This window comes from Cnephaeus nilssonii, assembly GCF_951640355.1.
Source record: "Cnephaeus nilssonii genome assembly, chromosome: 6".
Taxonomy (NCBI): Eukaryota; Metazoa; Chordata; class Mammalia; order Chiroptera; family Vespertilionidae; genus Cnephaeus; species Cnephaeus nilssonii.
In genome coordinates this window covers 87947884-87960085 of record NC_137077.1, presented here as the reverse complement: position 1 = coordinate 87960085, position 12202 = coordinate 87947884, and the positions used below count along the sequence as shown (strand labels likewise).

Here is a 12202-nt window from a genome sequence, read left to right as displayed (position 1 = left end):
CCTTATCTTGGCCCTTCCTTCGTAATGTGCTCTCACATAAATATTTCTAAAGTTGTGGTCCCCAGCTTGAGGTTCCTAATGGTCCTTAAAAGGTGTCTGAAGTATGTCATTGAGCTGTTTTAAAAGTCTTTCCAGAAATACATTTCATTAGGATGAGACCTCACAGGTTAAACAAAATGGCAAGGTTTTCTTTTTATAAATTTGCCCAGAATCCTACAATGATAATTCTGTGATACTATGTACTGCTGCTAATACCATCTATCACTCAGATCCACAGACATGTCTTTAACAAAAAAACAGACCATTGCTTAAATGATTGTTCAATTGTTTCAGTTGTTTAATAACTTTTCAAAATATTTCAGGAAAATATGAGGTAGATAATGGAAATGTTCTTTGATGGTTAAAGGATAGAAAAACATTTATCTAAGTGATTCTAAATACATGGTATTTCATTTAAATAGTTGTAATTATTTTTTATTATAATGATTTTTACAGTGCCACAATTTCCTTTGAGCAAAGCAGTCCAATCTCATTTAAAAGGGAAAACTAAATAAGAGAAAAGCAATCGTTTTCATCTAGAAACTAAAAATTGCCCTGAGGATTCACTCTTTATCTTTGTCCATTCTTCCAACACAGCTCTGCTGATTCTGAGGGCCTCTAGCACAGGCATGTTTCTGTAAATTCATCTTTCCTTTGTGGAACATCTTTTTCTTCCTCTGAGAATTAGCCAGGACCCAACTGAAGCGACACAAAAAATAGCAGAGATCTGCCAACTCCCAGACAAGTTGTTTCTGCGGAAATTCTTTTTCATGCATTTCTTCCATTCCAGTCATAGTGCCATGCTGAGCACAGCTGGTACCACACTTCTTGATCAATGGCAAGGTTACAGCCTTGCTTGGTTTTGTGCTTTGAGAACAGAAATGGGGGGAGGGGGGAAAAGAGCAGCAGAATGAGACCTCAGGATCAATGCTCCCACTTGACTCCCCGAACATATTTTAAAGGCCTTGAGGACCCGATTGTCATTGTTTTGGGAATATTTAATTGTTTATACAAATAGAAAAATTCATGCTCGCTAAGAGACTTCACCATTATTAGTGCTAAGGCCCAGGCCCTCCACCCCACCCCCTAAAGGCTCCTGTGGTCAGCTTCTCTCAACATCAGACCATTTATCACTGCCTCCCTTCATTCTATTTCTACTCCTCATACCTAGAATGGCCCTTCTAGTTTCCGCCTACTAAAGCTCCTTCTTCACATCAGTCATGAAGTTCCGGAACCACTCCCTTCTAAGCAGCCCTCTAGAACTCAGAAGGCCATAATCTCATCTTTCCCAGACCAAATACAGAACTCCAGACTTCCTCTAAAACCCCCACTATTTAAATGCGAATAGAAACTTACATTATATAATGTTGCTAATTTAGTGTTTGGTGTGTCTTCATATCAGTGATTTAACATCGTAAGTATTATTCTAATCTTGCCATGTGAATAATGAATACTTAAATTCATCTTCATTTCATAGGCCAAATAGAAACTTTAAATTGCCCTGGAGTGAAAGCTACCACTTTATAATTTAATAAAACAGCCCTGATGAGACAAAGGAAGGGTTGGGCAGCTGCATTCACCAAGTTTCTGCGGATGAACCCTCACTCCCACACCCTGACCCTGGATGCACCCTTTAAGATGTTGTCTACACACTTACAGAAATTCTATGCAGTCTCAATGCCTCTTTTTGAATGCCTTTTATTGACTGGCCCTCCTATACCCACCTCCAACCTGACCTGTCACATTATGAACTCATACAGTCTCTGACACTGCTTGAGCACACCCCTAATTTCTACCTCTGTCTACTGTGCTTTGCATTAGAATCTGTCTTAATGGTAACAGGAGTGTCTGGAAGACAGTTTCTTGCTCTAAGGGTAGAATACCTACCTACCCTTTTCTTGGTGGGATCACCAGGTTCCTTGAAAAAGGATTTGGAAAGTGTTAGTTTGTAATGGACACAGTCTGGAGTGGATAAACTCCTTAGTGTGGTTACTTGGACAGTCATTTCCTTGAGTAGAAAATCAAGACACATTCCATGGTGTGGGGAAGCATTTTGCATGCCAAGATTTTCTCCAAGTTATTATATTTAGGCATACTAATCGTGTGCTTTTTGTCTCTTGGAATAAAAATATACCATGTCAAAGCTCCTCCATATCATTCCATTGGCCAGTTACAACATCCATACAGTTTGAATTTGACAAAACTATTGCTTTTGTAAATGCCTTTAGTCAATGTGATCAGTACTCATTGCAAATGTTACAGATGGGATACATGAGCGATATGCAGCACTTGAAAAAGTATTTCTACAAAGAAAAACAATGGAAAAGGAGAGGAAACAGAGCAGAGACAGAAATGGGGACATTGTTATCAGCAAAAAACTGCAAGTAGAAGAATGATTAAAGAAGCTGAGAATGCAGACAACAGGATGGAGAAATAAAAATGATCCTCATTGTCTGACTGTCACAGTACTGATGGGCACTACAATACTGCCAGGTGCTGGTTTAGACTAACTTTCCACTGGGCTTGCAAATAAGCACACTATTTTCCCAGCCCACGAAATGTTATTAACAGACAAGGGCAAGTCACATAAGGAAGATGAGACAGAGGAAAAGAATCCAATATATTTTTCTGACTATGAACTTATAAAACCTTAGTAAGAGTACATTAAAAACAAGTTTTTGAAATAGAAGAATTTTAAAAAGTATATGTCTCAGATATTGTGTTTCTACAAAAAAAGATTTTCACAAGACATCCAAACGTGCAATGTATATTTCAGTGCTTTTTAATTTTCACTTGGCAAATAAGATAGAGGAAAGATTTTATTTGCATGCTTAATTAAGTCTTGTACCTGATATGATTCATACCTTTGGGAAAAGACAAATGTCTTTATGAAAATGCAGTGAACACTCTCCTACATCAAGTGTCCTTGCATGAGATATAACCCTGTAGGAAGTTTAAAACTACTAATATTCACAGATAGGATATGACAATAGGGAAAGACATTTTTTTTCATAGAGACTTTAACAATAAATGTATACATCAGGGGCTGATCATCAGCCTGTACGGTAGATGAGTCTTTGGAATGTTTAACAGACATCTATCATGATTTGATTTGTGGCTTGGGTCGCAAGTTCTCTTTCTGGGCATCTTTGCTTGACAGAATCCCAGCAGAGCTCAAGTTCCTGGAGAGTTTAACAATCCTCTTCTGCCAGCAAGGTGATATAAGGGTTTAGTGCTTGGATGTCAGAGTAAGTGTTGATGATACTCGGAAGATCTGGGGAAGCATGTTACTAAGTTGGTAAAACATTTCTTCAGAAATACTCTGTAAGAGGTTAAAAAAAGTTTGTATTTGTTAAATCATAACTGATTTTTTAAACATTTAAAATATTTTAAATTATGGAACTAGTTCTAGACATGGAGTGCAATATGTAAAAATTATCTTTCATGACTGATTTAACTGCGCAGCTAAGGACTGGGGTGTTTTCCTCGCTCCATCCTCTGAGAATGTATGTTGTTCCTATCAAATAAGGTCTGATCACCAGGAAGACCCTAGATAACACTAGTGTAATCAACTATAAAAGTGCCACTGATTCGCTAAGGGCCATACAGAATACAGAGCCACTCTCTGCTGTTGCCCTTATCTATGAGCTCTTCAAAATCTATATAACATATATGTGGGGGAAAAGGGTAAGTGAGTTAAGTTTAGTTTTGGGGTTAAATAAAAAGATCCCCTGAGTGGTAGATGCTAACATCATTGACAATAAACTAACTGCCTTTATGGCATCCAAACACTTAAAAAAGAGGAAGCTGTTAGCATTTTGTTATGTTATATTGAGTTAGGGCAGTATGCTCACTATATCTGGGAAAAATACTGTAACAGAGATTAAATTGGGGTGAGATATAGTAAGATAACACACCTGTGGAACCAGAAATTGCACTGTCCTAGAAATTCCTCCATCCCATGAAGCCATTTCCATCATGAAACCTAAAACAGAACAATAGACTTTGCTGAATTATGAGTTCGGCTTCAAGCCTACCCAGCCCTTTATGGAAATAAACTGAATTTTCATTGTGGGGCTTCATGTCTTGACTTTTTAGGTAATCATTTACTGTAAGAGAGGCTCAGCCTACAGGGCAGATAAACATCTGCAACCTGAATTCGCCATGCCAGACATGTTTAACGTCGCTTTGTCAACACACTTACTTATGATTTCTCAAGTACTATTCAGTCTCCATACAATAAAGGTAAAACAGGTTAGCGAAGGCTAAACATATGGCTCTATTTTTTCAAAGAATAAAAGACAATAAAGAACAAGCTATAATCAGAGCAAAATATAAATAATATCAAAATATCTTGTATTTGAAGAGGGCTGAATCTTTGTGTCTAGGAAAGGATAAGTAAAAAATGTCTGCTATGAAATATTTGCTTGATAAACCATTTAACTGAGGCACCTGATGATGAGTAACATTTACATTTTTTCTCCTGGGTTACCCTATTTTGAGTATTTGGGAGAAAGAAATATAGGTAGTTGTTAAATACAAAGTTATGCTTACCTTTGACACACTTAAACACAAGTTCTGCTCTCCTTAAGCACCATGGTATAGTCATTTCCTAGAAACAGAAACAAATCTTGTTTCTAAAGAGCTCTAAAAAATACATACTCAGATATTAATTTATCTATAATGTTGCTCATCCAGTTTGTGAACAAATTCAGGTAACTATTAGTTAATTTCAGCTGGACTTCTGTGTGTGTGTGTGTTTTAGGCACATGACTTCTTCCATTCGCTGTACTATACGTACATACTATACGTACTATATGTATTTATTGCATTAGGAACTAAAACTAATAAATATCTTGCTGACCGCCGCCCCCCCCCCCCCCCCGCCCCAAACAGAAAGGGCTAGGATTCTGGAGAAATCTTCAGAACACAATTTAAAAACTGTTGTTTTATTGAACTAATGTATCATAATTTATTTAAACAGCCCCTTATAGCTAGATTTACATTTTTAAGTAACATTGCAGTCAATGTATTTATGCATATGTGTGAGTATATATAATTATATCTATTTATCTATCTGTATTTTTTAAAAATTTATTGATTGACTTGAGAAGAGAGAGAAAGGGGGAGACAGAGAGACTTATTGTTCCACTTATTCATATACTAGAGACCCAATGCACGAATTCATGCACCAGTGGGGTCCCTCAGCCTGGCCTGCGGGATCGGGCTGAAACCGGCTCTCTGACGTCCCCTAAGGGGTCCCGGACTGCTAGAGGTCTCAGGCCAGGCTGAGGGACCCCACCGGTGCATGACTGGGGCTGGGGAGGGACACAGGAGGTTGGCAGCTGGGGAGGGACCACGGGAGGGCTCCAGGGTGTGTTCGGCCCATCCTGATCAGCCCAACCCCAGCAACAAGCAAACCTACTGGTCGGAGCATCTTCCCTCTGGTGGTCAGTGCATGTCATATAGCAACTGGTCAACTCTCTGCCCCCTGGTGGTCAGTGCACATCATAGTGAGCGGTTGAGCGGCCTTAGCATATCATTAGCATATTACATTTTGATTGGTTGAATGGCCAACCAGACGACCAGATACTTAGCATATTAGGCTTTTATTATATAGGATTATATAGGACTAGTGGCCTGGTGCACAAAATTTGTGAATGTGGGGGGGATTGTCCCTCAGCTTGGCCTGCAACCTCTCCAATCTGGGACCCCTCAGTGGATGGCCGACTGCCTAAACCGGCAGTTGGACATCCCTCTCGCAATCCGGAACCACTAGCTCCTAACAGCTCACCTGCCTGCCTGCCTGATCATCCCTAACCACTCTGCCTGACAGCCTGCTCGCCCCCAACTGCCCCCCCTTGCTGGCCTGGTCACCCCTAATGGCCTCAGCCTTGGCCCCGCCACCATGGCTTTGTCCGGAAGGATGTCTGGAAGGTCTCCTGGTCTAATGAGCATATTACTCTTTTATTAGTATAGATTCATTATTTGATTCTTGTATGTGCCCTGACCAGGGATCAAACCCAAAACCTTAGTGTATTGGGACTATGTTCTAATCAACTGAGCTGTCTGGCTAGGGCTCTATATCTTGTTTTTTAATAAATTCTTGGTATACTTATAAAATTTAGGTCCTTCCCCTAAAAGTTATATTAATTTACATTAGCTATTAGCAATGTATGCACCATCCAATTTCACCATATGTTCACTAGCACCTGGATATTTAAATATTACTTAAAATATTATTTGATATTATTACTAATTTAATAGATCCAAAATGGCATTACCCTGATAGTTTTTTAAAATGAGACTTTATTTTTTGAAAGTTTTAGGTTTACAAAAAAATTATAAAAATGGTACAGAGAATTTCCCTATACTCTCACACCCAGTTTCCCCTACTATTAACTCCCACACTCATTACTATTAACTAATATATTACTAAGAGTGAGGCCGTTTAGCTACCTATCAAGAATAAAGAGAACAGATTATACCAAAAAACTGCAGGAAAAATTCTTTAGCAATTATAATTCACTTTGGGTTTATGGGACAAGATGTCCCAAAAAATGTATACACACTTTAACAGCTGAAAGCTCAATTTTGAAAACGAAATGTATTTTAATAAATGCTGCCTTTATAATTATTCAAAATATGTGTATATATTTTTGGGACACTATAGATACATATACATGGGTTACTACAACTGAATTCTTTTCTACACTGTGAAATAATCCTATCTAATAAAAGGGTAATATGCAAATTAACCATCACTCCATGACAAAGATGGCAGCGCCCATAGCACCGAGGCCGCGGAGGGCTGTAGACACATGTGGGGCTGCTGGGCCAGGGCGATGGCCCGGGGCATGCCCCCGGCCCAGCGGACACAACATGGGGCTGCCAGCGGCTGCCACGCAGCTCAGGGCACACCCCCAGCCCAGCGGACAGAACGCCGGGCCGCTGGGCTGGGGGCATGCACCCAGTGGCCACCGCCATGCGGCTCAGGGTATGCCTCCAGCCCACCAGACATAAGCCCAGTGGACAGAAGCCCAGCAGATAGAATGCAGGGCTGCTGGGCTGGGGTGTTCTCTAGGCAGCTCCTGCCACATGGCTCGGGGCATGCCAATGGTCCAGCGGACAGAAGCCCAACAGACAGAACAAAGGGCCGCTGGGCTCCGTGGGGCTTGGGGTACACTCCCATCCCAGCAGTCAATGCAGGGGGTCCTCTGTGCATGGGCTAAGCTCCCTGTAAGCTGCCACTCAGTGTTCTTGGTAACTTGGGTAATAAGACTGCTCATTGGCTAAGCTCCCTGTAAGCTGCCACTCAGTGTTCTTGGTAACCTGAGTAATAAGAATCCAAGAAGGTGATCTAGGGTTTTTCCACCTCACTCCTGGAGGAAAAAACTAAGGTCCGCTGCTGGAGGGGCTAAGAAATGTCATATCCTGCCCTAGCCGGTTTGGCTCAGTGGATAGAGCCTCGGCCTGCCGACTGCAGGGTCTGGGTTTAATTCTGATCAAGGTCATGTACCTAGGTTGCAGGCTCCGCCCTGGCCCGGGCCCAGGTCAGGGCTTATGCAGGAGGCAACCAATCGAAGTGTCCTTATCACATTGATGTTTCTCTCTGTCTTTCCCTCTCTCTTCCAAGCTCTCTAAAAATCAATGGAAACATATCCTCAGGTGAGAGGAAAAAAAAGAAAAAGAAAGAAAGAAAGAAAGAAATGTCATATCCTATGAAAGACACATCTTGAAAATGCCTAAAGAAAGTTGTCATTTTTTCATGGTGAAGGGACTGGAGTCCATGTTGATGAAAACACCTTGGCAGCTGTGACAGTGGCAGCAGCAGGGTGATGGGGCTGGTGCCTTCTCCTGATCAGCCTCCAGCAGAGGGAGGCCAGACTGTGGCTTAGGCCCGTTCCTCATGGGGAACAGGCCTAAGCCGTCAGTAGGACATCCCCTGAGGGCTCCCAGTCTGTGAGAGGGGGCAGGCTGGGCTGAGGGACACCCCCCCCCCCCCGCCAGTGCACGAATTTCATGCACCAGGCCTCTAGTAGTTTATGAAATTACAGAAATTCTGGTCATGATATTAAAGTGAAATAATCAACATATACACACACAAATAGAAGCCCTCATTTTAGCAACTGACATGAAAAAAAGAAAAAAAAGAACCTATAACTTCATTTAGGAAATGTTTTCCAACAAATAAAGTCTGTTTCCCCATCATTTCAGGAGCCAGATGAATTGAAAGCCATAGAAAGAAGCAGCTGTAGAATTTGATCTTGCAATTGCCCCATGTTTCTTTACTGAATATAATCATATTGTCATATTGTCATGATCTCACTAAAGGGTTTCTAGTCATTGCCAATAAAAACAAAACCCCAAATACATTTTTATTCTGAGTGCATTGTCTGTTTTCTTTGTAAATGCAGTGGTACAATAAAGAAATCATTCTATAACACCCCCCCCCCCAAAAAAAAAACAACACACTATCGCTACATTACTATATTATACATTACTATTAACTAAAATCCACAGTTTATGCAGATTTCCTGCCTTTTTACCTAATGACTTTTTCTGTTCCAGGATCACATCCAGGATACTATATTGGGTCATTATGTCACCTTAGGCTTCCCCTGCCTGTGAGTTTCTCACTTTCCTTGTTTTTGATGAGCTTTGAGGAAAACTGGTCAAAGATTTTGTAGGATGCCTTATCTTGGAATTTGTCTGGTAGTTTTGTGATTATTAGATTTGAGCTATGGCTTTTGGTAAGAAGTGCTAAAGTAGTCATTTTCATCGCATAACAAGGGTACATACTGTCAACATGATTTATGACTGTTGATATTGACCTGGATCACCTGGTGCAAGTAGTGTTTTTTATGTTTCTCCATAGTAAATTTATCCCTTCCCCCGAACTTTCCACACTGGACTCTTTGGAAAGAAGTCATCCACTGTGTGCAGCACACACTTAAAAGGTGAAGATATTTTTGTGCCCCTCCTTAAGGATGGAGTATGTACATAAATTATTTGGACTTCTGCATGGGAGATTTATTTACTCTTCTCCCCTTCCCTCCTTTACCCTCTCCTTCCTTCCTCCCACCCCTTTCCTTTTTCCCTTCCCCCCTCCCCCCTTTTTTTTTAACCAATCATGTTTACTCAGTATGGACTCATGGATCTTTACTTTAGATGTTGAGTTGTAATTCAATTATTATTACCAAAACTTTTCTCAGTCTTATTCTGATTGACCTTTCTGGCATAATTCCCATTAATGGCCACTTGCTTTTTTCATGAAACTTGCCAACCCCTCTTGGGGGCTGATGTGTCCCTCAATTATCCTAGTTCTTGACCAAACTCTCAAGGTCTTTGGACCTCATGCCTACTTACTGCTATGACTCCCTACCTGGTTTCCTGGACTCCAACCCCCCTTCAAAACACTGATTTGGCTAATTTAAGTACATTTGTGATCATATTATATTCCTGTTTAATAACTTATAATTGCCTCCTATTGTCTCATGAATAGTATCTAAGACTTTATTTTAGTATTCAAGGCTATTTACATTAGGACCAAAACTACCGCAGCTTCTAGACTTTTAAATTTAAAAACGGGTTCACTCATGCACATCTGCCCACCTTTGCCTGAATATAATCTGTAATGCTGTCGCCCACCTCCTCACACTCTGCTGCAAGCACTTCTTCCACCTAGAATGCCCTTCCTGTTATTTCCATCTGTTGAAATCTGATCTTCATTCTCCAATGTCCAGCTTAACTTCCTCCTCCTTCATAAAGTATTTCCCCAGCTATGAATGGTGTCGGATTTTTCTTTTATCTCAACAATCACATTTTACTCTGTCTTTTTTGGAGGGGTGTGTGTGGAGGAGAAATAGGTAGGGAGGTGGGATTTATGTTTTCTTAAGTTATGTGAACCATTTTTTAGTCATCTTTGTTACCTTTACAATACTTCTATAATACTGAACAAATAGATGCTCAGAAACTTAGGTTGAGCGAATCACTGTTTCATTTATGGAAATCTAAAAAGAAAGCAATTTTCTTTACAGAAAGACTTTGATAGGAAACTATTTTTGTGTCCAAGATACTTTAAAAATGGTAAGTAAAAAGGGGTCTAGTTATTGAGAGGGCTAAAACATACAGAATCCTCTTTTCCAAAGTTCTGGAAGCTTATGAAAATGACTAGTGAAATTTTCTGATATTTACATTATATTTACAATACTTCTCCAATTCAAAGTTCACAAAAAGGAATGGTGCCTTATCGGAGTACACACATGCACAGTGACAAGTTTTTGTATTTTGACTTGTTCCTCCCCAGTTAAAAAAAATAATGTACAGAGAGAGCAAGGTGACTAAGAAATATCTACCTACAGCTAAGAGGAAATACTGGTAGTTCTTAAAACTACAATAATAAGTCTTATGTTTTCATGGAATTTTACAATGTATATAATTTATATTTCACAAGAAACCTTTATTTAAAAAAAAAGACACCGAGAAAGGTACAGTGAATCATCCAAGGCCATGGGACAGTCTGAGACGTGCATTTTCATTTTCTTAATAGTATCTTCTGATGAAAAAGGTTTTATATTTTAATTATGATTTATTAAGTTTTCCTTTTATGGCTTTTGTGTGTGTGTGTCCTAACAAATCTTTGCTTAACCTGATGTCATCAAGGTTTTCTTTTATGCTTTCCTCTAGAAGTTTTATAGTATTAGCTTTTTTGGTTTAGGTCTAGGATCCCTTTGAAGTTAATTTGTATGTATGATGTGAGGTAAAATTCAAGCTTATCTTTCCCATATGAATATCCAATTCTTCCAATACTAGTGGTTGAAAACACTACCCTTGCCCTCCTGGTGTGGCTCAGTGGTTGAGCACCTATGAACCAGGAGGTCACACAGTTCAATTCCCGGTTGGGGCACATGCAGGGTTGCAGGCTCAATCCTCAGTAGGGGGTGTACAGGAGGCAGATCAATGACTCTCTCTCATCATTGATGTTTCTCTCTCTCACCTTATCCCTTCCTCTCTGAAATCAAGCCTAGGCGGGTCCAGCCACACCGCTTGCCTGCTGCCGGAGTCCCCCAGTCCTTTCATAGCAAATGCGTTGTCTCAAAAGTTGGTTAAGCTTCTTAGGACAAAAAGCATTCAAAATCTTTGAAAAGGGAATTCCAATATTTATAAAAGTTTGGACTAGACAATTCAAGGTTATTTCCACTACAACCTTCTATGATTTTGTGATATCAACATTCTGAATTCACATAATACCAGCTGTATTGTATATAATACAGGAATGACCATTGTATATTTAAAGGAATTGTATATTTAAAGGAATGACCATTATTATTAGAACAACTCATAAAACCACACTGTTTGTATATCAAGGACATTCTGTGTGATTTTCCTAATGACTGGAATTAATGCCCTTAAACCTGCAGTCAGACATCCCCCAAGGGGTTTCAGATTGGAGAGGGTGCAGGCTGGACTGAGGGACACCTCCCCATCCCCATGCACAAATTTTGTGCACCGGGCCTCTAGTAAAAATATAATAAAAAAGAGAGAGAGAGAAAACACTAGCCTTTCTCCAATTAAATTGCCTTGACAACTTTGCTGGAAATCAACTTATCATATATGCATGGATTTATTTCTGGATTCTCTATTCTATTCCTTTGATCCATAGTCTATTCTTCTGCCAATGTCACATTGTATTGGTTACTATACATTTATAGTAAGTTTTAAAATCAATTAGTGTAAGACCCTCAACTTTGTTCTTTTTCAAAATTTTAGGTTCTATGCATTCATGTAAATTTTAGAATTACCTTGTTAATATCTTCCAAATTGCCTTGTTTTAAAATTCTTTATTATTGAAAGTACTTATATGGATTTTGATGAACATTCAAGTCTATATAGATCACTTTGAGGAGAACTGATAAAAGTATTGAGCCTTCCAACCCATGAACACAGAATATCTCTCCATTTATTTAGATCTTTTAAAATTTCTTTAGGCAACTAAAAGCTCAATTCTATAGTTGCTAGGTCATTTTTCACAGCATCTTTTTATCTGAAGACATTTTAAGCTTGTTTCAACTTTTTAAAAGACAGTTATTAACTATTTTATGGTTTGTGTCCATTCTGGTGCCTCAAATCTTTGTGTATCTGTTTCTATGTTTGGTTGTTT

At 39.5% G+C, this 12202-nt stretch overlaps 1 protein-coding gene across 2 annotated transcripts in view; it reads right to left on the bottom strand.

The window, feature by feature from the left end:
• Positions 1-378: 378 nt before the first annotated feature.
• FERRY3 (FERRY endosomal RAB5 effector complex subunit 3) overlaps positions 379-12202 on the bottom strand; it is a 66551-nt gene continuing 54727 nt past the window's right edge. For both annotated transcript variants that reach the window (XM_079775931.1, XM_079775933.1), the window contains 3 exons: positions 4594-4651; positions 3957-4024; positions 379-3361 (listed from right to left, as the gene is read on the bottom strand). In XM_079775931.1, coding sequence (XP_079632057.1) covers positions 3269-3361; positions 3957-4024; positions 4594-4651 — 219 coding nt within the window. In that variant the 3' untranslated portion in view covers positions 379-3268. The remainder of the gene's footprint in view (positions 3362-3956; positions 4025-4593; positions 4652-12202) is intronic.